Below are 27,812 nucleotides of genomic sequence, written 5' to 3' on the forward strand. Positions count from 1 at the left end.
ACCTGCCTTAGTTTGCTATGATATGCTTGAAGAAATGGGCTTTGGGGCTGGAGGGATGGCTGAGCAGTTAAGAGCACTGGCCACTGTCTTAGTTACTTTTATATTGCTATGAAGAGACACCAGGACCAAGGCAACTTATAAGAGAAAGCATTTAACTGGGGTCTTTCAGAGCCTGAGTCCATGACAATCACAGTGGGCAACATGTTTGCAGGGGTGGGGTGTGGTGCTCTCGAGCAGTAGCTGGGAGCTTGCATTCTTGTCTGAAAACATGAGGCAGAGAGAAGGAGAGGAAGAGAAGGGAAATGGCCTCAAAGCTCACACGCCCTCCAACAAGGCCACACCCCATAATCCTTCCCAAACAGTTCCACCAACTCAGGACCAAGCATTCAAACATATGAATTCTTGGGAACCATTCTCATTTAGACCCAAGTTTGGCTCCCGGCACCCACACCAGGCAACTCACAGCTGCCTATAATTCCAGTCCCAGGGGACCTGACACACTTTCGGGGCCACTGTGGGCTCCTGCATACACATGGTACACATAAATTCAAGCAGCATTGTACAAACAAAAACTTTGGGCTTTGTAGAAGCTGTTCCTTGACCTCGCAGGCTGAGAATAGGATCCTGTTCTGTTTTACCTGGACCTGTGCTTCTACGGGGTTCTTTCTGTCACTCCACTTGTCTGCAAAATCCCCTGATGTAGCAGGGACAGTGAGCTCAGTGAACCAAGTGGGAACCATATCTTGTTGATTTTTAAAAAAGGGTAGCGTCAATTTTTTTTTTTTGCTCGTCATCCAGGGCATCATGAAGCAAAAGTAATTCAATAACAGATCCTGCTTTTTTGTGTCCTCAGGGTTCTCTCTCTCTCTCTCTCTCTCTCTCTCTCTCTCTCTCTCTCTCTCTCTCTCTCTCATCTCTGAGTCTGTTTTGTAGTAGACTGAGAAGGTTTACAGTGTGTTGAATTACAATTGAATCAACTTTATGTTGGTCTAAACAATCTTGAATCAAATTTCACAGTGTGAATCCCCCAATATGAAACTGGTAGGTTTCACAAGGCTTCTTCATACATCCTTAGTTCTGGTTAACCCACTTAGTGATCTGCTACAAGTGGTTTTCCAGCCAGCCTGGTCCTACAGCCGCACCAGCCCCCAAATAACACACAGAGACTCTGAATTAGACATAAAGCTGTTGGCCTGTTTCTAGTGTTTCTTATTGTTTTAAATATTAATCCATTTCTATCAATCTAAGTATTTCCATGTGGTCTTGGCTTACCGGAAAGAGGATCTGAACCTCTGTTTTCTTGGTCCTACATGTTGACTCTCCTCCTACCTCTTCCCAAATCCTCCTTGTCTCCTAGTCCCACCTATCTTGCTTTCCTATGGGCCAGCAGGGCTTTATTCATTAACCTGTAAGATAAACATATTTACAGAATGACATCTCTTCTGTCAAAAATAAAAAGAAGGGTTTTAACCTTAACATAGCAAAATATATAACAAACAGCTATCAAATAAGAACCACAGTTAACAATATTTAGTTCATTAACATTTAGCAAGGTTTAATGAAAATATTCTATCATCTATCCTATCTTTGTGAGTCTAAAGTCCTATATGTAACTTATCTTTAATCCTAACTAAGGAAAACTATAACCATAACTATCTGTCTTCAACTCCATCAAAGACCACAGAAGGATAATATATAAACTCTAGAAATGACAGAGACAACTCACTGCCTGGTCAGTCACCGGAAGTTCTGTAATGCTCCATCTTCAGCCTATAGGCCATAGTGTGTCTGGCAGACTCCTCAGCAAAGCAGGAAACGTTAAACTGTCCACCTGTATTGGCAGCTTGTCCGTCACTTTTCTCTGTGTCCTGCAGACTGTCTGGCAGACTCTTCCATGAAGCAGGAACCCTGTGACCCTCTCATCCATCCCCTTTGGGAAACGGGGTTTCACTATGTAGCCTAGGTGGGCCTGCGACTCACTTTATTATCCAGGCTGGCCTTGAACATGCAGTAATCTTACTGGCTTAGCCTCCACACTGCTGGGAATACAAGCATGAGCTATCATGCCTAGATGTGTTGCTTCTTTCTCCGTTTACGAAGCCTGGGACCCCAGCACATGGGACGGTTCAGGATTCCTCTTCCCCTCTCAGTTACCCCTTGCCATTACTGTAATAAAATACAGGAGGCAGTCAGTTTAGAAAGAGAGGAGGTTCTGGAGCTACTTGTGGTGAGGCTGCACAGCGTGATAAGAAGCAGGGCTCACAAACTAGGAACTACAGAAAAAGAGGAAAGGACCACAGTCCCATGTCACCTTTGAGAGCACACCCCCAGTGACCAAAGAACCACAGAGGAGCATCTCAAACATGCTCCTCTGTCCCAACAACACTGCCCCGGGTGCAGGCTTTAACTCGTAGGTTTTGGAGGATTTTCCAGATCAAATCTGCATCAGTACCTGCTGCATTTCCTACCACAAATAGCAGCCGCGTTCAGGAGGCGTTAAGGACAGGACAGTGGGACCAAGAATCCCTCTGAGCTGTCACCTGGCAGGAAGCAGGAGGGGGGTAGGGCTTATTCAGTTAGTGCTCTCAAGATGCTCAGTGGAGAGGTGGAGCCAGGCTGGCTGTGTCACCCCCTCTGAGACCAGGGCTGGGGGGCCCCCAAAGCTAAATCAAACCTCAGAACATTGTGTAGAACGTGGGCCACACAGGGCGCCATTCCCTCCTGAGCTTTGTTTAGAAGCATTTCTTGTACTTCTGGGCCCAGCAGGGGTGGACCCAACTCCAAGCTGCCAACCTGGGAGCTCAGTGCGGATGGCTGGTGAGAGCCAATGCAGATTTCAGAAGAGGACATCAGATCAGCTGGGAGCCAGTGAACGTGGGTGCTGGGATTTGGAAACCACTTCAGCCCCCTCTGTAGGAACAGTGACTTTGACTCATCTGTTCCGTTTGCCAGCACAGCTTCTTCAGACTTTGTTCATTAGTAGACAGCAGTGATCACCATTAAGAATATTGGAGCAAAATATAAAAATAATCACAACCAGGGTGGTGAGATGGCTCAGCAGTTAGGTGATTGTTGCCAAGCCTGATGGCCTTGCACACGTGGGACCCACATGACAGAAGAAGAGAGCATAAGTCAGCAAGGCTGTCCTCTGACCTCCAAATCCAGACACTCACACACGAATAAAATGTAACTAAAAGTATCAGAGCATCACAGGAAGTAATTGTTTCCATTTCCTTCCCTGTCGCTGGGTAAAATACCCTGACAAAAGCTGCTTCAAGGAACAGGGGTTTATTTTGCTCACACATCTGAGCTACATTTCATCATCACCCAGGGGAAGCCGCATCAGCAGGAACTTGGAGCAGCTGGTCACATCCTATCCACAGTGGAGAGCAGAGCTTCAGAAACTCAGCTGACTCCGTTTAATTCCCTCCACAACTCCGGGCTATGAAACAGTACTGGGGCTTCCTGTCTCAGTACAATTAGGACGGCCCCTCACAGGCCAACCTGACCTGGTCAACCCCCACCCTGAGACCTCTTCCTGCCTGATTCTAGGTTATATCAAGTTGATTGGTTAATGAGACGGGGCTGGAGCGATAACTCAGCCCTTAAGAACACTGGACTTCTGTTGCGGAGGACCTGGGTTTGGTTCCCAGCTCCCACAGGACAGCTCAAACCCACTTGTAACTGCACTTCCAGGACATCTGACAGCTGGTGGCCACTGCAGGTGGTCAGGGTGGGGGTGGGGGGACACTAAGGGACCGTCAGCGGCCAGGTCGGTATCCAGTATTGGTGCCTTACTCTGGCCCCTTGAATGAGGTTCTCATTCAGTGGTTAATGGATTTGCCTCCCAAACCCGCCCTGGGCACTGTGCCCAAAGCAACCAGAGGCATTCAATAACAGACCTGTCCTGAGGGTTCTCTGAGAGAGGTGATGTGGGGAATCCTCGCTGGGCCGGCCCCGCCCCATGGGTTGCACCAGCACACCTTACAGGCGCGATTGGACTCCTCTATGCCCAGCTGCCCAGCCGTGGCACCGGCCCGCAGGGGACCCTTTCCTCCCCAGTACCAGGGCCCTCGCTCCAGGCAGCTGCGGCTGACCAGAAGCGGGTAGGGCTTTTATTGTGAAAGGGGCCTCCCCCTCCCGCGCTTTCTGGGGACTGGGGAGGCTGGGCCGCGCCTTAGGCTGGGGTTTTGCAAACTCTGCAGAGGTCCCCAGCTGTTGGAGGCGCCTGGGGGCAGCAGGACCCCTCAGACCCACGCACAGAGCACCCTACTGTGTCTCTCCACCCCCCTCCAGCCCCCCTCTCCCCGCGATCTGGCGGCGGGCAAGGTGTGGACCCGAGCCCAGCGCAGCCTGGGAAATCGGAGCTCCAGGGATGAGACTGTCAGTAGGCTGAGCCCGGGGAACCTGCTGGAGTGCCTCGGGGACATGGTAGGAGTTGCCGGATGGGGCGGTGGGCACCTGGGCAGGCGGCCTGGTAGGTGTGCACTGTCTGCATCCCGGGCCACAGCTACCCCTGAAGCTTTCATCTCTGCCCAGAACTGGGGGTGCCCCTGGAAGAGCCCCCCCCCACCTCCATACCGTAGCTGAACAGCCATCCAAGCAAAGTGCTTGTTGACCAGCCCTTAGGGTAGAAGAGGAGAGGATTGCCTTGGGCAGCCAAGGTAGACCCAATGGGCGAGAGCCCTTGACCCCCTTTCCCACAGAGCTGTGTGAATCCCACAGGGTTCTATGGCTTAGTGGTGTATTAATGCTCTTAAAATGCCTTGCATCACCTTTGAGTAAAGTCTCTCTGCGGAGATGGCCCACCTCCCTGCGTGCTGGACTGGGGGCTGTAGAGCGGTCCTGGGGTGCGGGTGGGTCAGAGGAGTCACTGGTCAAGTCCTGTGGATTTGATTCTTTTCTAACCTCACAGACACCAAGAGAGGAAACAAGTGTTGGAAAACCTAACCACGTGGCTTTGGCGAGCTAGAATGTAAACCTCAGCGAGGGCTGGTGTGCTCTACTTCTGATAGAAAGCTTGGCAGCCCTGAGTCCCAGGGGGAGGGCTGAGCAGGTAGGAGTGTCCCTGTTCATTTGGTGAACTCCCTGAGGGATTCTTTTCCCTCCAGTTTTTTTTTTTTTTTTGAGGGGGTGGGCAAATGGGAGCTCCCCACAGATGCTCCTTGGGAAGTTGACCCATGGGCCAGGGATTCAGGAGAGTCATTTGCAGGAAGCAGGTCAGCGTGGGAGCAGATATGAGGCCTGGGCAGTAGGGGCTGGGGGCTGATGGGGTGCTGAGGCCTGTGTTTGGCCTCTCCCCAGACCTTATGAGCATGGGCTCTAAGTATGAAAAGAGGGATGCCTGGAGGTGTGGGGTACAAACTCTGATCTTACTGGATTCCTGGTTTAGGGACAAGTCTATCATCCGAAAATTACCAACCACAGATATATACACTCTGAGCAGCGTTAGTGGCCTCCAGCCATGGGTCTCTCTTAGGGGTCTGCTGTTGTTTCCACTGTGTGGGTTCTGGGACTCGAACTCAGCACAGTGCTGTTTTTACACCCTCAGCCATCTCAACAGCCAAAGTTCTGTAAAATACTTTGTCCTTAAGAACGTTAATTAGCCTTCTGAATCGGTCTTTTACAGTTAGGACGGAGACAATTCCGGTAATAATTCAGTATGCTGTTATTCCTGTCCCTGTTGCTGCCTTGCCTGCAGTTTCTGGTGCCAGTACAGTCACCTGGCTCCCTACCTCCAGGAGGGTGGGGTCCCACCTGCAGTTGCTGCAGCCTAGAGCTCACTCCCCTGCTGCTGGCCAGGGACTTGGGTTTCTCCTAAGTGGCCGCAGGAAGGGGCTATGCTATACACTGTTTACTTGTGGGCAGTTTTTGTTTGGCTTTGGAAGGTGTTTGCTTGCAATGGCCTAACATCATCCTCCAGTACCATCCAGAGAACTCAAACAACCCCCCCCCGCCCCATTTTGGCTGGGGGTGGCAGGGCTTTGTGGCTTTGTGCTTAGGAGCCAAGCTGGGGAGTGATTTTTCCAGAAATACCATCAGCCACGAACTGGCTAACAACCAGGAAGGGGGACTAGGTAGGAGAGAGAGATGAATCTTTGACCGCAATGAAGAGGGAGCTGTGCAGACTAGGTAGGCAGAGTCTCTGGCAGCCAGAGGGCGTGTCTCAAGCGGCGGTGCTGGGATGTGGTACAGCCCTTGGTAAGGGCAGGGTTGCTTCCCACTGGCACAGTAGTTGAAGGCTGGTGGTCGTTCATGTTCATGTTGAGCTTTGTGCTCTGGCTAAGGAGGCAGTCTCAACAAGAGAAGCCAGATCCCATCTGGCTCCAGTCCAGGCTGTCCCACACCATGCTGTGAGTGACTTTTTGCGCCCTGTGCTGAAGGAGAGACTCTCACATTTCCTGCCAGGAATGGAAAGTTGACATGGTACTTGAAGATGCTGGGGGGGGGGACACCCCTGAAGTTGCTCTGCAAGACTCTCAGATGAGTTCTGCAATATCAGAGGGTGATGATTTGAAAACACACAGAATAACCCACGGCTCCCTTCACCCTCTCCCCCAGAGCAGAGGAAGGACTCCAGCCTGGGGCTCATATGCAAATGTCTAGCCCCCAGATGGAAGGAAGGAGAGGGCTAAGGAGGGGAGGTGGGGGTGTCAAGAGCAAGGGGCATGGTTTCTATGAACCCAAAAAGCAAGCTGAGGAAGGAAGCGAGGGTCTACTTTGTTTCACAGTTTGAAGGTGCGGTTCATCTGGGGAGGGGAGGCCGGCGGCCCGGCGTTCAAGCAGCTGCTCATGGCACATGGCACCCTGTCAGGAAGCAGAGATGAACAAATGATGGCACCCAGCTTGCTTTCTTCTCTGTCATCAGTCCACATCCAGGCAGGTCTTCCCACCTCAGTAAAACCTTTGTGAAAAATCTCTCTCACACACTCCCAGAGACGTGTCTCTTTGCGGATTCCAAATCCAGTCAACCTGATATTGATAACGGAGCTTCCTGGGGCTCAGCCGTGCTTTGAAAGTACCTTTCCTTTCTTAAATCATAAGCAGTTCCTGTTGTGTGGAACCCTGCCTGTTTGGGGTGGGGTCTCTTCGGAGTCTTTGACATCGATTCACTAGAGAGCAGCAGCAAAAGGGCTGGCTGCCTGCCTCATAGCAGGCTGTTTCCAAGCAGAGATGGGCTGCTAGGGCCACACTGGGGCTCAAGCTGTGTGAGGCTGTGGGTCTTCTTGAGTCCTGGGGCCAGTGGGAGCTGCGTCTGGGAGGCCAGGTGGGGATGCTGTGCAGGGGCCATGTGGGTACCCAGCCTATGCCAGGGAAGGGGAGGCGGGGCACACTCTTCTTCCAAGACAGACTAGCTCTGTTCCCCACAGGGGGATTCAGTGAGTGCTTGCTGGGGACCTGGACCCTGCTCAGGCACTGGCCACCACAAGGCTTCTTCCTGGGCCTCCTTTGGCCTCTGCATAGCAGGCTTTCTGCAGGCCCTGCCCGATGGTCAGCCATGCCCCTCCCCCACCTTTCTCCTCGGTTCCCTGCAACCACAAAGATGCTACTGTGTCCTCTCTTTCAGAAATAACCTTACTAATCATTCCTCTCCCCTGGGAGCAGGTATGGGCTGGCTAAGTGCGGTAGTGATGCCCTGCCTAGTCACTTCCCTGGGAGTCGGAGAAGACCCTGGCTCCTTCATCACATACTGTGAAGTACTGTCTACTCATTACAGACTTGGAAAGCCCATGGCTTGATGCCTTAGTGTGTTCACAGGGGCATATGGGTTCACATTACCCAGAGCTATGCTGTAAGGCCTTGCCCTTTGTCCTGGCCCCGCTCCTTGCTCAACTCCAGGATCAACCCAGGTAGCTCACTGTTTGCAGCTGAGTTAGTTTTCCTAGCTCTTGGATGGCCACTGTGGAATCATGCCATGATACCTGGTGTCCCTGCCTCTCACGACAGGTGTGGGTAGAGGCCGTGGCCGTGGGCCTAGCCTTGGAATAAGAAGCGAATGACTGCTTTGCTCTCTTAACTTTGGCCTTCTCCCTAATTAGATGGCAAATTCCTGGACGGTGGCCTAATTGTACGGTTCCTCCCACAGTGCCCAACACAGTGTGACCCAAGTACAGAGAGAAAGTCGTCTCCTCTCCCTGTCTCCCCTCCCCTTCCTCTCTTTTCTCTTTTGTCCCCTCCCCATCTCTGTCTTTCTCTTGTTTTTCCTTTTGGGACCCAGGCGGGCCCTGGACTCTTCCCCTGGCCCCCAGTCTCCTGAGTTCTGGGACGGCCAGGACTTTGCTATGCTGGTTAAGACTCTCACATCTTATATCCAGTCCCCCCACCCAAAGTTGCCTGGCAGGATTTTCTGAGATTATTTTTCAGGTCTAACACACTAGCTGCACACAAGTGGCAAATGAGCTCTTTGAATATGGCCAATATACCCAGGAAAAAAAACGCCGGTGTTACTGACCTCAGTGTGGTTCTTGCCTGGACAGGGCAGGCAGCCCGGCACCGATAACTGTGCACTGAGTGGCCAGCGGACCAGGCTGCTGGCATCAAAAAGAATGGGCTCAGAAAAGGAGAGATGTCAAAGGCAAGTTCGTGATGGGAGATGATGGCTCTGTGTGTGCGTGTGTGTGTGTGTGTGTGTGTGTGTGTGTGCGCGCGCATGCATGGGTACTGAGGCCGGCCACCGTGCCTTGGTCAGGGGGAACCGTGTTCCACTCTAGCTGTGGGGATGCAGGCTCTAGTGTGTCTATTGCTACCCCCTCCCCATGCTTGCCCAGGGAAGCTGCACATATGAATGTTTTTGTGGGATTTTCAATATCAGCTCTGATTTATTTTAAAACACTTCAGGCCAAACAAAAACACATCTGCAGGCCAGAACCGACCCACAGGTCTGTTTCACGGACTTTTTCTCTGTTCAGTCCCGTAGAAGTCCTTGACCTGCTGGAGGCTGCGGTGGACTTTAGAGATGGGGGAGGAGCTGGGTTATCTCCTTTGTCTGTGTGTCTGGGCCTCTGAGCAGCCAGAGAGTAGAAATATGTGGATGCAGCAACCAGAGAGCAACATGCGGTTACTTTTTCAGTAGAATTTTCATTCTGCTCCGCCCCAGCCCCAATTCCTGGCATTTGAGAGCAAATGTGTGGCAGACAGAGGAAAACTCTAACAAATGACGGGTCTCCAACATTCCGGCTAGCTTGTGGTGTCACTGCAGTGATGTTCTCGTGAGCTGGAATAAAGTGATACTACAGTTGAGTGTGTGCAGAGGGGGCTCCCAGGGCCACTGGGTCATCAGGCTAAGACTGGAGCCTGGCACCCAGCAGACACCGTCCTCTCGTGAGCGGGCAGAGGGCTCTTACTCCACTGGCGAAGGTCCCAGGGCTGGTGCCATGGAGATATTCGAAGAGGCATTGCTGCAAAATCACAGTCATAGTCAAAGTGACGGCACCAGCACCAGCTGGGACCCATTGGGTTTGACTGTGGGTCACACTTTGCTTTGAATGCTTTGTGCTGAGGTGAGTGATCTGCTTTTCATGAATGACAGATCATATTCATTTCCCCTCAGAATATCACTACCAGGCATGTGTGTGTGTGTGTGTGTGTGTGTGTGTGTGTGTGTGTGTGTGTGTTGGAAGCCAGAGGTAGATACCACCTGTCTCCTTCAATTACGCTCTACCTTATGTTTTGAGAAAGGCTTTCTCAATGAACCTGGGGCACACAGTTCAGGTAGACCAGTTGGCCAGGACTCCCCAGTGCCCTCCCATCTCTGCCTCATTACAGTTGGGCACCATTGAAATCCCTTCCCTCATACCTCCAAGGCAAGCAGTCTACTCCTCCAGCTTCTTTTATTTATCTTGTTTTTGATGGCTCTTTCCCCTTAGGAAAGGCTGGTTTAATGAATTCAACAATGGGCTATGATACCAGGGATGTAACACTGTTGGGGAATATTTATTTAACTAGGCAAAGGTGTGTTATATTTGTTTATGCTGCAGAATATTTAACTGTGTAAAGCTGTGTTGCTTTTGTTTATGCTGAGGAATGTTACTTTAACCATGTGAAGGTGTGTTCCGTTTGTTTCGCCTTGCCTGCCTAAGGCACCTGATTGGTCTAATAAAGAGCTGAATGGCCAATGGGTAGGCAGAGAAAGGGTAGGCGGGGCTGTCAGGCAGAGAGATAAACAGGAGAGATCCAGGCTTGAGGGAGAAGAGGAAGAACAAGAGGGGAGAGGAGGGACTTGCCCTAGGTAAGAAGGCAGGAATTTGCTCGCCTGTTAGACACAGGGAAGCTCCTTTCCCTAGGTGTGCCCCTCATTCTCTTCTATTCATTCTCTCTGCCCGACAGCCCCCCCCCCCCATCCTTCCTCTGCCTACCTATTGGCTGTTCAGCTTTTTATTAGGACAGCCTGTGTTGAACTGGGGACTTCTGGGAGACCCCTGGCAGCGAGGGGCCACACTTCCCCAGGGCTTTTGAAAGAGACTCATGTTGCTGCTTTTTTGGGCAGAAGGTGCTCCTGAACTTGTTACCTATGAGAGAGTTTCATTCTGTAGCCCAGGCTGGCCTCAAATGCACAGCAATCCCCCTGCCTCAGCCTCTCGGTGCTGGGTTTATAGCTGTCAGCCGCCACACCCAGTTACAAGAACACTAAATTTCAGGTGTGATTTGCTTCCCTTCTGGTTGGATGGCTCTGGGCTGAGGGATGCTGCTGGGTCACAGCAGAGCAATGCCCAATGCCCTTGTTTCCCAGCCATTTCCTCTGGCGTTCATTTCTGAGTGCTTGAGGATGAATATTCACTGGGCTCTGGTTGGCTTAATTCAATGCCCCGGGGCCTTGGGTTACGATACATCTCCCATCCAAATGGTAACCAGGCCCAACCCCTCTGAGATCAGACCAGATTGGGAGCGTTCAGGGCCACGTGTGGATTCATTTGATTCTGACATGAGTCTTGGCTGCTGAGGTCAAGAGTCCGGTGATTCTGCAGATTTCACCCGGGAGAAGAGCAACCTCTTTTCCTTCCATGGTGCTGTCAGCTATCTCCGGTGCTGCTGTGCTGAGGTGGCTGTGTGTAGGCTGGGGGAGGCGCTGTGAAGTAGCAGAAAGGGTTTGTATGCCGTTACAGGGCTGCATGAAGGTTAGGGAAGGAGCTGTGTGACGTGGCAGCGGCAGCTGTTTGAAGACAGCCGCAATGGCGGCTTTCCCCAGTTTGGAACCCTCTGTAAACTCCTGCTTTTCAGGACTTCAGGTCCCGCCGTTCCGTGGTGGGAGAGAAGTGTATGATCTTGGAAAACGATTAAACCCTGCCTGCTACATACTAGTCCTGTGAGGCTGTTTCTGGTACCAAGGTCACTATTGCATGTGTACACAAGTAGGGCATGGAGAGAGCCTGGCACAGGGCATGTGGGCAGTCCATGGCTGTTACCAGGCATAGCCATTTTGCCACCTCGGCCAGATGTTTTCATCTCTCCGGGCTCTCCTCTTGAATGTTGAGCTGGTTCTGGAACAATCGGGAAGTGTAGAACCTGCCTGGTTCTTCTGTTTTTGTTTGAGTACTACAGATAATTAGAAACTTCTGATGTTCCTCCCAAATATGCCCAGAAAAGGAGGAGTCAGATCCTGGCATTTCTAATTTGATATCGTTAGTCTTCTGATTGTAGAAACTAAGGAACAACACAGGCAAGAAACACAGCACTTTTTGTTTTGAATGCGTGTGTAGCTCAAAACATTTAGATGGCCAGTCTTAAACAGTTAGGTCTCCTTCAGAGCTGGGCCGTTCCTGAAACCCAACAGAATCTCCAGGAGTTCAAGCTGGGAGGCCTTGCCTGGATATAACAGCAATTCAGCCAGCCAGCTTGGGTTTGTGCCTGGTGCTGCCCTTAATGCCTGTGTGAGCCTCATCTCCTCCCTGTAAAATGGGGACAATGGATAAGCCACTGCACTATTCTCTGGCTCATAACTCAGGCATGAGGATCAATGAGTGAATATAAGTTTCTCAACCAGCCCGAGGCACTCAAGGAACACCTAGAGAATGTTTAGTCTCCATTCATTCCTTAGCTTATCTTCTTTAAAGTGGCCGAGCCAGAAATTGCAGGGGTGAAAGCCCTTTCCTGCTTTGGTGTGGAGAGAAAATCACAACCCCCCCCCCCAGGGGCTGAGCACTGGAGCCTGGCCAGCTGGTGGCATTGGAGACAGACAGCCTGGGGTTCGGCCCACAGTGGAAGGGACAGCTCAGCCTCCTGGCGCCCGGCCGATCTGGTCAGGAGAGGGTCTCTGTGTTCCTGACGCCCCGCCGATCTGGGCCAGTTGCCTTCGTTCCCATTGCCAGCAGGCCCATGCCCATACTGTGTCCCCTGCCTGCTTTGGGAAGTAAGGGCAGCAGAGCCCCGCAGTCACAGTGACGAGAGATGGTGGTGACATGTGGCTTTAATCTGACGATCTCAGAGTCAGCTCATGTGTTCCTTCTCGACCCAGCCAGAGTTTTGTCATGGTAGTTATTTAACTAAACCCGAGGAAAGGGATACAGGCTCTCCACATTCCAGACCCTCTGCCAGCCCCGGTCTGAGTCAGTAGTCGGTGGTAAAGGATAAGGAAGTCAGAAACAAACAAAGGTTGAGAATTAAGGCACAGCTTCAGAAATGACCCCCCAAATCAGACCCAGAGCTGACGTTTACCAAACACACACAGTGCCACAGGACACTGTCACTGCACACGAAGTCTCATAGGCATAGGATTTTCACAGACCCACTGTCTCTGAGCTCACACATACACACTATCACAGGACTCACGCGTGTACATGCATAGGGCTTACACACTAACATAAACACAAAGCAAATGAAACATAATAAGAATTAAAACAAGACCCGGCTGCTAAGGCACCCCCTTCCTCCTCCAGGGACCGTTTCTCTGATTTGGTCCCTCTATTCATCCCCCTGGCCCCTCCCTTCCAGGCTCTCTCCCACATGCTATGGTCCAAACTCTCGCCCACCACCTCTCATGCATGCACAGAGCCTCTGTTGGACCCTGCCAGGTGGTCTCCCCCCAGCCCACACTTGAGGTTTCAGAATTTAAAAAACTTCCTTTTATGCCTCTGCCTTGAGTGTCTTGATCTTACAATGTGCCCAAACCTGAGGGGCTGGTTTTTTAAGACCCCAGAAAGACAGGAGTTGTCTGGAAAGTGGGGGCATGTGTTACCTTTCCCCTTGGAAGAAACAACTTGAAGGAGGAAGGGCTTATTTGACTCACGGTTTAAGGAGGGCAGAGGAAGTGTGGAGGCTAGAGCATAAAGCAGTTGGGTCACAATGCAAGGCCCGCCCACCCCAGTGGCCCCTTCCTCTATCCAGACTTCCTAAAGGCCCCACAACTCTCTGAAGCAGTGCCGACTTCTGGGGACCAAGTTTTCAAACACAGGTACCTATCAAACCCCAGGACTCATGGGACATGTGCAGCGGTGACCCCAGGACTCATGGGAAGGGTGCAGTATTACATTGTTTGATTTAGTCCTCACCTGGGCGCTCAGAGGGAGAGGGAGCAATAATCCCATTGGCTCACACATTATTCATAGCTTCGGAAGCTCAGGCCTGGACCCAGGGTGCCCGGGCTGCAGCTTTTCTGGCTTTCCCTGTCTTCTGCAGCTCTGGGAGGAAGTAGCTGTTGGCTCATGGCATCATCCCTGCAGGAACTGAAAGGTGTCCTGGTGTCTGGTAGAGGGTGGGATTTGAGAGGAGAGCGCCCGCTGAGCCGGGCAGAGGACTGGCTATCTCTCATTGCTTGCGCCACAGTCCTCTCAGGGAGACAGTGCACGTGCTGGGGTATTGGAAATTGGCGGGAAGGTGGTCTTGGCATGCAGGGAAGGTCAGCCCAGGCTCCACCCGACTTTCTCTTTGCCTTTTCACAAACGCTTTTATTTTCCCAGAGTTTCATGTGTGTGGCCCTGCAGGGACATATGCTCACGGCCATCTGAGCCTCTGTCTGTACAACTGCCAACTCCCCCCCAGGTTTCCTGAACCCAAACAGCCCGCCCTCTCAACCCATCCGTAGAAGGGGTTTATTGTTCCTTAGGGTATCCGGCCCTTTGAGAACACAGATTATGAATTCAATTTGAAATGCATTCAATTTGAAAACACATCTTTGGGGTTTTTGTTTTGTTTTGTTTCATTTTAGAAGAAGGAGAATCCAAACAACGCTCCCACGGGTGCCTGCCCTCTCAGGAGTCTCTTGTATTTGTGTTTGAAATGGTAATAAAAACCACAGGGTTGAAGAGAATGGGGTCAGGACTAGATGGTGGGTGGAGACAGTCTGTTATGAGGCAGGGCGGCCGAGCACTGTCCTATGTATGGTAGCTTACCCAGGGAGGTCCAGGTGTGTGTGTAAGGGTTAGTGAAGGCTGGCTCAGGAGCCAGCCATCTCTGAAGTTGGGATACAGCTGGCTGGGCTATTGGGTCCCTCCTTAAGGGGCAGCGAGGTGTCCTGCTGGTGTTTTCTGTCCCTTATGTGCTGCTCACTGCTGTCATCGTTCCGTGGTTTGAAGTTGATGCTTTCTAGCTCTCATGCTATTCCTAGCTCTCATGCTATCTTTTTCTTTTGAACCCTGTTCTCAGGGGTCCTGGCTCTGGAGAAGACTTCGTGGTAAGAAGCGGCCAGGGATGGCGTTCTGCCTCTTGATGATTCTGTCCGTGGTGGCTGTCACTCACCTTCCTCCAGAGCATCCAGCTTCCACTCCAGGACTTGGGCCCATGGGTCCCCAGGGGAAAATGGGCATGCCTGACTCCAGCATTTGGCAGGCTTTGAACTCTAGCCAGAAGCAGCAGGCAAGAAACCTGAGCTTCTGGAAAGGCCAGCCTTTGCCCAGAAATTCCATCTTGGTCTGCACTGAGAAACAAAGCCACAGAAGGCCCGTGGACAGACGCAGACACGCACTGAGGGTCAGGAGAGACGCTGCTGTGACACTCAGTGCCCAGCATCCCATGCTTTCTGTGGAGGATGAGGTCAGAGATGCAGGAGGCACAGCCCAGGACCCATCTGGGCATGATGGCCCTGTCCAAGAGACACAGAGTAAGACAGACACCCTGGTTAGCCCACTCACGGGGAGCAGCCTGGCAACTCCCCAGGCATGGAGAGGTTCTGCTGCAGTGAATTTTAGGTCCCAACCAGCAGAAGGTGGGGATTCCCTGCCAGGAGCCAAGGACAGAGTCTTGACTGGTGGGAAGGCTAGGGGTGACTCTGCAGGTTCTAGAACCCATTGGTGGCATGGCTCTGTTGGAGAGCTGCAAAGGTCCCCATGGTGTCACACTGAGCCCCCTGGGTTATCTGCCAGTGCTGTGACTGGGGGGCAGGTCCCACCATGGTTCACGGAACATGACGTACGGACTCTGGGGCTACTGGCCCATGGGGAGGTGGTGGGCAAGGCCAGGGTCCCTGCCCATGGGCAGGTGCTGCAGGTGGGGCTATCTGCTGGGGGTGACCTCAGCATGCCTCCTCCCAGACTCCGCCAGCTCTGCTCCCAGGGTCTCTGCGGCCTGATCAAGAGGCCCAGGGACCTGCTTGAAGTCCTGTCCTTCCACGTGGACCGTGTCCTGGGTCTGCAACGGAGCCTGCCAGCGGCAGCGCGGAGCTTCCACAGTCCCCTTCTGCCCTACCGCTACACGGATGGCAGTCTGAGGCCCGTCATCTGGTGGGCACCCGATGTGCAGCATTTAGGAGACCCCAGTGAGGACCAGAACTCTCTGGTCCTGGGCTGGTTGCAGTACCAGGCCCTGCTGGCTCGAGGCTGCAGCTCGCTGGGCCAGCTCCCATGCCCCGGCATCCACCGTGCCGAGTGGGCTCGTTTGGCCCTCTTTGACTTCCTGCTGCAGGTAGGTGTGATTGGGCGGTGGTGTGGAGGTAGGAAGCCTCGGGTGAAGGACAGCTTTGCCTGGCCTGGCTTTATTGTCAAGCAACTGTTCTTGTTGTAACTTCTCTGCCTGCTTATCCTGTGGTATCCTGGCGTAGCACTTCTTAAACATCTTTCCATCCAGGGACTGGATAGATGGCTCAGTGGTTAAGAACTGCTCTGGTAGAGGTACAAGGGTCGATTCCCAGGACCCACATGGTGGCTCACAGCCATCTATGACTCCAGTCCCAGGGATCTGATGCTCTCTTCTGGCCTTGTCAGGCATTAGACATGCCCATGGTACCCAGACATATATGTAGGCAACACGCCCATACACATTAAAAAACAAGACAGAACAACATAAAAAAAAGCCTGACCACTACAAAAAATAAAATAAAATAAATTCCCATTTGTAACTCTGTTTTACCCAAGAATTTTGATTTTGTTTTTTGAGACAGGGTTTCTCTGTGTAGCTTCAGAGCCTGTCCTGGAACTCACTCTGTAGACCAGGTTGGCCTCAAATTCACAAGAGATCTGCCTGTCTTTGACTCCTGAGTACCAGGATTAAAGGCAGTCATACGCCACCACCACCTGGCTTTCCCAAGAAATCTTTATATAGAAATGTAAAAATAGGTATATAAATGAAATATTTACAAATAATGATGATGAAAATTTTATTTTAAAACATTTCTCAGGTATACATAAAATCTTGCCATTTATTAAAGGTGAGAGCAAATTTGTATATTAATGAGCGGTATATGCTTATGTATTTTAAATGAAGGGTCGACTGGCCCTGCAGGATGGAGGGGCCTCTCCAACACTTCACTTGGTTGACACTTTGATTTTATTGTCACAGTGCTGGGTATGCTGCTTCGCATAAGTAGGTGGGGGCTGAGAAGAGCGAGCTTGCCATGTCAGTATGAGGACCCGAGGTCCCCAACACAGACACTAGAAGCCCAGCCAAGCAGTACATACCTGCAGTCTCAGACTGGGGGAAGGGGGAGAGGTGGGGCTAGGCAGCCAGGTGGAACTGTGAGCTCCAGGATCAGTGCAAGTCCCTGCCTCAAAAAGTAACTAAGGAAGACATCCAAAGACAAAACCTGGCCTCCACACATGCATGCGTTCACACACACATGCATTCACACACGTGTGCATTCACACATGCATGTGTTCACACATGCATATGTTCACATATACATGCCTCCACATGTGCATGTGCTCACATGTGCACGTGTTCAGACATGCATGCGTTCACATATGTATGCATTCATACACGTGTGCGCTTGCACACGTGTGCATTCACCTATGTGTGCATTCACACATACATGCGTTCACACATGCATATGTTCACATATACATGCCTCCACATATGCATGCGTTCACACATGCATACGTTCACATATGCATGCACACCTTCATGACACATGAGAATGTACACACACACATTCTCTACAGAAAAGGCAGAAGTATGTTTAGGGCCATGTCAGAAATTACGGGAAATTCTGTTTTAATCCCAAGTTACAGAATCAGGACCCCTCCTCCCAATCCTATTGTTAAAATACCAGTTTGCAACTGTTTACATTTTTTGATGTATTTATTTTAATGTCTGAGTGTTTTGTCTGTGTGAATGTATGTTTATCACATGCATGCCTGCTGACCATCAAAGCCAGAGGGGAGGGCATTGTATTCCCTGGAACTGTAGTCCAGATGATTGTGAGCTGCCATGTGGATGCTGGGGGTCAAACCCAGGTCCAGTCTCAACACTGTTTATAATTTTATATCTTTGAGCCAACATGGAGTCAAGAGTGTTGCATCATTTAAAATAAGGGATCAAGAGAGAGAGATGAGAGAGATAGACAGAGACAGACAGAGTCCAACAGAGACTGACACAGAGAGACCGAGTCAGAGAGATACACAGACAGAGAGAGACAGAGAGAGACAGAGACAGAGAGAGAGACAGAGAGAGACAGAGAGAGAGACAGAGAGAGACAGAGAGAGACAGAGAGAGACAGAGAGAGAGACAGAGAGGGAGACAGAGAGAGAGACAGAGAGAGAGACAGAGAGAGACAGAGAGAGAGACAGAGAGAGAGACAGAGAGAGACAGAGAGAGACAGAGAGAGAGACAGAGAGAGACAGAGAGAGAGACAGAGAGAGAGACAGAGAGAGACAGAGAGAGAGACAGAGAGACAGAGAGACAGAGAGACAGAGAGACAGAGAGACAGAGAGACAGAGAGACAGAGAGACAGAGAGAGACAGATGGACACAGAGAGATGGAACACACACAGAGAGACAGAACACACACACACAGAGATGGACACGCACACAGAGACAGAGAGAGACAGACACACAGGGAGAGAGAGAGAGACAGAGGCAGAAAGAATGGAAGGAGAAGCTGTAATGGAAGGTGCCCCTCCATCTGGACACTGAGCATTCATTGTGGCCAACTAAGGTCCTTCTCTGTCTGGCAAGAGAAAGCCTAAAGTTGTTGAGTGGAGGGGGTAAGGTGGGATCCAAGGTAGAGTTGAATAACAGGGGTAAGGTCCAGCTGGAGGCTGAGAGCATCAGCTGCTCAATTGGCCCGTTGGAGCGCAATTGCTCCCGGCTTGTATATGTGATGCTGGCTGTGAACAAAGGGGGCTTGAAACAGCTGGTCATTCACACCCACAACCAAGAAGCAGAGAGTGGTATATGCTTTCTCTATTTTACACACCCTAGAATCCTCTACCCAGGAAATCCCTTCCATGATAAAAATGTGACTCCCATGTTATGACGGACTACACCTCTGAATCATGAGTCAGAAAAAACCCTTTGAGTTGTTTTCTTGTCAGGGTATTTTATCATAGCAATGGGAAAGGAAACCAAGACGCCATGCACACGTTCCACACAGCTCGAGGCGTGCTAGAACATTTATGGATATAATTAACACAGGCACCCAGAGAGGGGTATACACTTGGTAAGCAATGGGCTCCATACCCAAGGCTATCCAGGAACAGATCCAGACCATCCCCATGGCAACCTTACTGGTGAGATGCCACATTTACTCATGTTCTAAAGTGAGCTGGATGGAAGACAGCTCAGTGGGTAAAGTGCCTGCTGTGCCGGCATGAAGACCTGAGTGTGATTCCTGGCTCCCATGTAAAAAGCCAAGTGTGGAGGTGATGGCTCCCAGAGCTGGGTAGGAGGAGACAGGAGCACCCCTGGGTCTGATTGGAGAGTGATGGGTTGGGGAAAGGTGCACAAGGAATACATCTGACCTCTGGCTCCTATATGCACACAAACAGATATGTAGAAGTGTGCACGCATGTGCACAGGTACACACACACACACACACTAGTAATCATTAGTGGAAAATAAAATGGAGCCATTGAGGCCCAGAGATTAAGTCCCTTGTCTAAGGTCACAGGCAGGGAACTGGGAGGCAGCCTGGCTGGCCTGGCCCAAAGCACACTCCCTTCTCACAGAGTCACTATTGAGTTGGCCAGTAATGGGGGCAGAAGGGGACATTTGCAGGGAGGCCCGGGAGCCCCGAGACCTAGGGAGCAGCCGTTTGCAAAGCAATGTGCTCACGATAGTCTTCTGCTCTACACAGAGGACCTCTCTGTTCCTCTCCAAGGCTGAAGCATGGGACCCTTCCTCAGCTGCCAAATTCTGCGGTGGACAGAAATCTCTGTAGCCAAAGGCACACACAGGTTAGCTGTGTGGTCAGACACCACTGGGCTGGGATCATGCCACCTTTCCCTAGTTTGCTGGATAGCAGTCAAGAAAGAACAGCCATCTGGCTGACAGCACCTTCCTAGAAACCTCAGCGAGGCTGCAGAATGTGTTTCTGCACGGGCATCTGAGGTGCTGACCCACAGCTGTCCACAAACTCTTTATGCAGCTCTCTGGGGTCGGTCTGCTATCAGCACACTCACCTTAGCAACACTCAGAGGCCAGGGAGAAAGGGCTGGGGTCTGATACCAACATGTTTCTCTGTGCAAGGGTTTTTCTTCCACGTTTCCTAGGGAGTCCATGTCTATTTGGGAGAGAGAGAAGAAACGTTTCCACTGAACTCCCCCAACCTGAGTTTCTTGGGGTTGCTTATAGGAAAAATGGGTGAGGGTTTACCAGGTCATGGACAGTTGTGCTACTGAGAACCCTCCACCCCCAACAACTGTTAACTGCTTATAGTTCCTCCACAGGGGATTAGAGACCCACCTCGTGAGCGCGCCTGTGGCTAATCATAGCTACCCTTTTCCAGCTGGCAGTGACCATGTCACACCTGGAAGTTGTTAGTGTTGGCATTTGAAGGAGGCTCGTGCCCCCAAAGCTAGGCCCAAGCTGCCCGGCTCTGTCTCTTCTTGGGGCCATCACAATGGCTCCTACCATGTCTCTTGTCTCTGTTACGGCCTGTCCAACCCTGTCTCCTCACGGAGACCAGAGAGATACTTTTTTCTCAGCTCTCAGCAGCAGAGCCCAATGCCAATGGGATAGAACCAGCACAGGAGTGAAGGCGGCCACCCAAGGGCACGTGGTACTCAACTCCACAGTGAAGCTCACAGAGTGGTTAGAGATGACTGGCTCAGGGCTAGTCTGTGGGGAGTGGGGAGACTCGGGTGCTTGTAATCAGATCCCTGTCAGGCCGCAGCTGGGGGATGTTCCTGGGGACTATTCTGACTGCATGGATGAGAAGCCCTCCACAGCAAAGCCATATGGAAGCTGCAGCCTAGAGGAAGGGCTCTGAGCCACGCAGGTGGGAAAGGTCAGAGGGTGTTTGTCTTCTGTCACAGACCCATTTGGTCCTTGTCAGACAAAGCAAGGCCTTCAGGACCCAGAATGGTCCTCTGACTACAACCTCTCCAGCTTTGTCTCAGTCACTTCCTAATCCAGCTGGAGCAAGCAAAACACCCCATAAGATCCAGTTGTAGAGTATTTTCTTGATTAGTGGTTGTTGGAGGTGGGCCCAGACCACAGTGGATGGTTCCATCCCTGGGCTGGGTTCTATAAGAAAATGGGCTGAGCAAGCCATGAGGAACAAGCCAGGAAGCAGCTCCCCTCCATGGCCTCTGCATCAGCTCCTGCCTCCAGGTTCCTGTCCTGACTTCCCTCAGTGACCGAGTATTAGCTGGAAGTGTAAGCCACACAGGTTGCCTTTGTTCATGGTGTCTGATTACAGCCTCAGTGACCCTAAGACAGGGTCTTTCTTCCTTTCATCTCCTTGGGACCATCAAAGACAGGATCTTCCCTTCCAGTATATGTCCAGGGAGGCTTTTCATTGACTGAGAGTGGCTGTGATTTCTACATGGTCATCTTGTCATCCCTCCCCCACTAACTCTATTTTATTCTTCACCCTCTCCTGTGTGTGTGTGTGTGTGTGTGTGTGTGTGTGTGTGTGTGGCCAGAGGTCATGAACTGTTGCATCTCTCAGGTGCCCATTGACTTTAATTGGCCTGGAGCTAGCCACTTAGGTTAGCCTGTTAGGCAGCTGAAACAGGAATCCATTTTTCTACTTCCCCAGTGCTGTATCTAGAAGCACGTGCCATCACGCCTAGTTTATTTGTTGGCTTACTTTAATTTTGTTTGCATATGTGTGCATATGTATCCGCATGTGCGTGCAAGTGTGTGTGTGTGTGTGTGTGTGTGTGTGTGTGTGTGTGTGTATGTGTGTGTCGCTGAGACATGAGGAATTGGCTCTCTGGGAAAGATAGTGTTTCTGTGGAGGAAAGAATGACCCCCTACCCAGCAAAGGTTCTGGGTACCTGGGCTTCCGGGTGGAAAAGGAAGTGAGGAGGGTCCCAGATAAAGGGTGTGGCCCACAAGAATACCACACATCTTTTCTGGAATCTGCCTGTCTTGGTCCAGGAATCTGGTGAGCCTAGTCAGAGGACTAGGGTCACCCACACCCTGTGCAGGCCCCTCCCTGGCCTTCTATCCCTAGCAGAAGGGCCTGTGGCCTTCCTTGATCAGTTGCAGTGTCTTGTCTCAGCCACATACTCTGTTTGGGAGGAGACAGAGCCAGGAGGGGGTGGGTATGGAGGGCAGGTCCCAGTGACCACAGGCCTCCTTGGGGACCCTGTGTGTTCCTCGTGAGTCATTTATTGTTGCGTTCAGAAGACCTCACTAAGTTTTAAATTGTGTTGAGTGCATTCTGAGCTCTGGGTCAGGCGGTTTCTTTTAATTACTTATTTTATTTAGACTGTTTATTTTCCTGTCTAAGAATTCACAGCTCTTGGGTGCCAGAGGAGATACGCCTGCCACGCCATCTGTCTTCATGGTCAGGGTCAGATTTCCTGGCTTCAAAGCCATGGGCCAGCAGCTTTAGCTATGTGGCCTTCAGCACCGGAGTCACCTCCCAGGGCTCCGCGTCCTCTTCACAGCTGGAATGGGTGTCCCCCTCTCTGCCCGAAGGGACCCAGTGCACTGTGCTGGGTAAAGCTGTCAGGGTGGCACCTCCACAGTCCCGAGCTGTGCAAGGCCCCAGACTGAGTTACAGTTTGCAGCCCTGCAGGGCAGGCTCAGTGCACCGGGACCGCATGGAACCGTCCGTCATTTCTCTGGGCAACTCCTCATTTTCCAGAGTGGAGGAAGGGCAAAGCCCTGAAGGAATGTGGGCTGCAGCCTGAGCCTGCTCGCTTTCAGCTGGTGGGAAAACAAAACCAACAGCGTGGCAAAATAATCAGCCTGGCACCTGGGTGAGCATACTCCTCCTGCCAAGAGCCCAGGTGGGCGTAGATAGCAGGAGGCCAGTGCTGCCCCTGCTTTGCTGGCTGACGCTCCTTGGATCCTGCTCTGGCAAATAAATGCTGCAGGACAGGAAATCTGGATAGAGCAGCCTGGAGATGGGGGGTGGGGGCAGGAGCAGGGGTCCTATGCTGGCTCCTGGAGATGTAGGCGGGGACAGGAGCTGGCTGCTGAAGATGTGGTGGGTGGGGCTTGACAGGAGCATGGTCACTCCTGGAGATGTGGTGTTGGTGGCGGTGTGTGTGTGTGTGTGGGGGGGGGGGGATGTGCTGGCAGCAACAGCGGTCCTGAGCTGGCTCTGGCTGTATGTCCAGGGCAGAGCAGTTACCATGTCCATGTCCCAGCCTCACCAGGGCTGCTTCAGCATTTGGCCCTCCAGCCAAAGGCAATGCAAGCAGGCAGGGGTTCTGGCTTACAGACTGTCCTAACTTGCTTTCTATTGCCGAGATGAGCACACTGACCAAGAGTGGCTTGGGAAGGGAAGGGTTTATTTGACCCTACAGCTTCGAGTCCATCACTGAGGAGAAGTTAGGGCAGAGACTGAAGCAAAGGCCATGGATGGGTGCTGCTCGCCAGCATGCTCCGCACGGCTCATTCACCCTGGTTTGTTATAACACCCAGGACCACCCGTGTAGGGGCGACTCCACCCACAGTGGGCTGGGCCCTCCCATGTCACTCATCAGTCAAGAAAATGCCTCCCAGACTCAATGGAGCTGCAGAAATCTACTCCCTTCTAGGATGAAGTGTTTGCATACCAGCTCTGGAGGTTGCCTCTGGATGGGAGGAACATTAACTTTTATATTACTTCAGTCTGTCACATGGGTAGGCAAAGCCTGCTCAGGGGCTGAAGGCCCCTCTGAACTCGGGAATGGGATGATGGGGACATTTTCCTGTGAGCCTGGGTTCATGGGTCGGGCATCGAGAGCATCTGCTAAAACCATAGCAACTACACACTTTGGACCTGGAAGGGAGAAAGCTCAGGGAGCACAGCGCTGGGAGTCGGAGGCTCTGGGAGCACAGCGCTGGGAGTCGGAGGCTTGGGGAGCACATCTCTGAGAAATGACAAAGGCTCAGTTTGAGTTCAGAAGGAAGGAAAGAACTTCAGAGAACAAAGATGAAGCTCCAGGGAGCCTGGGGGATGGGGCAGGGAGAGCATGTGGTCAGGGGAGTCTGTAATAGAGTGACAGTCTAGGGGACCTCAGCTGGTGAGGCCAGCAGACACAGTTCAGCAGGGCAGGGGCTCCATGCAGAAAGTCTGCGTGCTATGAGCAGTGTGCGTGCCCCAGTAGCTCACACCCTCTCTGGGATTCTCCCTGCTTCCTTGAAGGAATGGCAAGGGCAAGCCACTCACAAAGGCCAAGGAATGCCCACCATTGCTCATCGAGGATTGGTTGTTTTGGTCCTAGTCTTGTTAATTAAGGCTGAAGGAAGAGGAGAAGGTTCCAGAGACTCCAGGACCATCACCCTGTGAGTGTGGAAACAGCAACCAGCACAGATGGTGGCGGCCACACGTCCACCGCCATCATCTGTTGTTGCTGCTCAGTCAGCCAGGCTAGAGACCCGGTTCAGGCTTTGTGGGCACCGCCATCTTCTGCCCAGTTCCATATGTAGCCCGCCTTGTCCACAAATGGGGGCCAACCTATGCTTCAACAACTCCGACTTCTAATCCCAGCTGTGTGCGTTCTCCTTTATGGCTTGGAATGTGTCTGAACTCAGGATGATAGAGTCTGCGTGAGGAGGGAATGAGGCATGGATGTCAGTGACCGCTGGCCGTGAGTGACGCTGGCCGTGAGTGACGCACACCGACCTGCTGCCATTGCCTCAGTCTGACAGTCTAAGGTCAGTGGTAGGTCCTGGGGTTTCAGGACAGAAGACTGACTCTGGCAGCCTTAATGGTCCAGGCTTGGCCACCCTTCCTAACGTGCCAATGAGAAGAGATGAGTAATGGTGACAAGCAGAGGAAGCAGGAGTGGATAGCGGGGTCCCGCAACCCGGAGGAGCTCACCTTCAGGAGCTCAGGGAAAGGATTAGGGTAGACTCCCCCTTCTAGCTGGAGGTCGGTGTGGAGCTGACCAGCACACACGGCTCCTGAGGACTGTCTCTGAGCAGCCTTGGGCTGGTGAGGGGCCCAGTGGCCTTATATTGGGTCCGGAGAAGCCAGGTACCATGCCAGCCTTTTCCACAGGTCCACGATCGCCTGGATCGCTACTGCTGTGGCTTTGAGCCTGAGCCCTCAGACCCCTGTGTGGAAGAGGGGCTCCGAGAGAAGTGTCGGAACCCAGATGAGCTGCGGCTGGTACACATCCTGGTATGTTTCTCCTGCACGCACACTACCTTGCCACATGAGTGCTGGGTGATGCCTCTCTCCTGCTGGAGGATGCTCCCAATGAGTGCCGGGTGATGCCTCTCTCCTGCTGGAGGATGCTCCCAACGGCTACACACGGGGTTCCCCAGGCTCCTTCTCTTTGCCAGCAAACCTTGGCTTAAATAAGACTTCTAGGAAGTCAAATGTATAAGTCAGACAAAATGGATGTTGAGCGTGCAGCTTAGGTGGAATCGGTTTGCATGTGAACCCCTTTTCACGGCTCCTCAAGACGCTTCAGGGAACTTTGAAGTCTTTTAGGGGTGGGGTTTGATACCTGGGCTCTGAGTGAAGAGACAGAGGGAATGCTTGGGTTCTGAAGCCTAGATTGCTAGGAATGGCTATGGAAAGTAACATGGAATTCTGGAGGAAGCAGAGTGTGTGCTTGGGAGTGTAGGCCAGAGGAGACGGCCTGTCACTGCCAAACACCAGATTTCAGAAGCGTGTGCAGCCCCTGGAGTGCATGAATGTGGAGTCCAGAGGTTGACACCTGGTGTCCTCCTCCATCATTCCTCATCAGTTTTGAGTAGGGTCTCTCACTGAACTTAGAGCTTGCCAATTCGGCTAGACTGACCTTTAGCCCCAGGGACCCTCCTGTGCGCTCTGGGATTGCAGGCACACGGAACCTCACCTGGCTCTGCCCCCCACCCCCAGTGAAGTTCTGAGTTTTCAGGTTCTCATAAAGGTGTGGTAAGCCTTTTGCCTATTGAGCCATCTCCCCAGCCCATGACATATTTTTAAAGTACCAGAGAATTCCATTTTTTTTTCTTGTTTCCATGTGGAAAGGATTTAAGAGATGCTAAAGATTCTTCAGGGTGATGAAATTAAGGGTGTGGCCAGTGACCTACAGAGATAACAGATATCACTGTATGTTCCTGGTGATACTTAGGCATAGATGGCAAGAGAGACAGTGTGTGCGCGTGTGCGCGCGTGCATGCGCGTGTGTGTGCATGTGCGCGTGTGTGTGCGCACGTGCGTGCGCGCATGTGTACGAGAGGGGGGGTCTATGTGTGATATGACATGAATCTTTTTGACCCTGAAGAGTATGCTTTTTCCTTTTTCACCTGCAAGTTCAGTTCCCACCCATGCTCCTGACCCTGGTACCCACTATACCAGGAACAGCGCCCTCGCCTCGCAATTTAGAAGGCGCAGCTGTGACTCACTACTATGCATCCAGGTTTGAGTTAGCCCTAGTTGCTCCTTAGCTGTATGAGCTTGTGTTTCGTGACTCCCAAGGCTGCTGGGAGGATTTGCAGCAATGGTACACGGGACTGGGGTAGAGTGAGCCGTCAGTTGTGGGACCCTGTGAGCAAGTGAGGGGATTGTGGCACAAACAGCGGAGGGTGCCCTTGAAACTGACCGAGTGGTACCAGTTACACCATTTACCAACGGATGCCCCTGTCCATCTTCTTCCTGAGGTCCGGAGCAGCGATCCATCTCACCTGGTGTTCATAGACAATGCTGGCAACCTTCAGCATCCTGAGGACAAGCTGAACTTTCGGCTGCTGGAAGGCATAGATGGGTGAGGATCCAGGGCGTTGGGTATGAGAGCCCTGCTGTAGACTGTGGAACCTTCAACTACATCTCCTCAGAGGGCTGAAGTCCATCAGACCAAAGCTGGATCTGAGGCTGCAGGGGCTGAGGAAGACTGAGAAGGGCTATAGTCTTTGGGCCTATCCCCTATATCCAGAGGGGGACCTGGGTATCCCTGCAGATTACCAGCTGCTCTGCTTCAGTGTGTGAAGGCTAGCTCATCCTGGATCATTGTGAAAGAGCTAGCCTGGGGACCTGACCTTCCTTGTGCACTCCCAGAAGGCAGCTTAGACTTCTCAGGGCCTTCTGGGGCCCCAAGTATGCCCAGCTGAGCCCAGAGTGGTAGGGTTGGTCCCCCAGGCTTCACTTTAGGATGGGGTCCATCCGAGAGCTCTGCCTTCTGCTTTCAGGACACAGCAGGCTGCAGAATCCACTGATAAGGAGCTAGCAGGCACAGACCTGGCACTTCCTGGCTGACTGTGCCGGGTTCCCATGGGGGGGGATGTTTGGGGTTCACACCTTGTGGAGGCTCTCTGAGCTCACTTTTGCCTTTCCTTTCTTGCATGGGCTCTGGGGCTTCGGCTGCAGGTTTCCCGAGTCTGTCGTGAAGGTTCTTGCATCAGGATGCCTACAGAACCTGCTGCTCAAGTCCCTACAGATGGACCAGGTGTTCTGGAAGAGCCAAGGTGGAGCCAGAGGTCTGAAGCACGCTCTTGAGATGCTGGAGAGGCGAGGACAGGTCCTGCTGAAACACATACAGAAGCACAACCTCACACTATTCAGAGACAAGGACCTGTGAGCCCAACACTGTCTGGGGAGAGCTCAGCTTGCTAGGGGACTCGCCACAATGTAAACCTGAGCTGGTGTGTTCCTCCCAATGATAGCATTTCCTTGACAACACTAGCTAGCCGATAGCTGTTCTGTTGACAAATGGGAAAAGCCAGCAGCTGGAGCAGCCTAAGGGCCAGGGGATGGATTACCTGTTGGGGATGGTGGAGAGCCTCTGGCCTCAAATTCCCTCTGCATTTTCAGCTGTGGCTATTCAGTCCCATGCACCGATAAATACGTTTAAGAACAGCGTATGAACTGCTCCCTGCACATGTACATGCAGTGCTATGTGTGTGCATGTGCGCAGAGGCATGTAGGTATATGTATGAACTTGGAACTTCATGCATGCTAGGCAAGTTCCCCACCAGCTGAACTATATTCCCAACTGGAGAAGCCTGTTCTTTTTAAGATTTACTTTTTTAATTAAATTTTTTATTTTTAGGTGCATGGGTGTTTTTCCTGCCTATACATTTGTGCACCATGTGTGTTACCTGCTGACTGCAGAGGACAGAAGAGGGGCC

The 27,812-nt window shown here is 52.0% G+C and overlaps 1 protein-coding gene across 1 annotated transcript; it reads left to right on the forward strand.

The window, feature by feature from the left end:
• Window positions 1–14,586: 14,586 nt before the first annotated feature.
• On the forward strand, window positions 14,587–27,262 carry Gask1a (golgi associated kinase 1A). The gene is made up of 4 exons (XM_051173679.1): window positions 14,587–15,831; window positions 24,754–24,876; window positions 26,349–26,452; window positions 27,052–27,262. Exons 1-4 carry the CDS (start codon window positions 14,623–14,625, stop codon window positions 27,260–27,262), a joined length of 1,647 nt encoding a protein of 548 aa, XP_051029636.1. The 5' UTR covers window positions 14,587–14,622.
• The last annotated feature ends 550 nt before the right edge of the window (window positions 27,263–27,812 follow it).

This window comes from Phodopus roborovskii, unplaced genomic scaffold (assembly GCF_943737965.1).
Source record: "Phodopus roborovskii unplaced genomic scaffold, PHOROB, whole genome shotgun sequence".
NCBI lineage: Eukaryota > Metazoa > Chordata > Mammalia > Rodentia > Cricetidae > Phodopus > Phodopus roborovskii.

Excerpts from the sequence above, each read along its gene's own strand:
- Gask1a (XM_051173679.1), top strand. The coding sequence starts at position 14,623 with ATGGCGTTCTGCCTCTTGATGATTCTGTCCGTGGTGGCTGTCACTCAC. Across the intron at positions 15,832-24,753 it reads TCTTTGACTTCCTGCTGCAG|GTCCACGATCGCCTGGATCG; the intron begins GTAGGTGTGATT and ends CCTTTTCCACAG. Across the intron at positions 26,453-27,051 it reads CTGCTGGAAGGCATAGATGG|GTTTCCCGAGTCTGTCGTGA; the intron begins GTGAGGATCCAG and ends CTTCGGCTGCAG.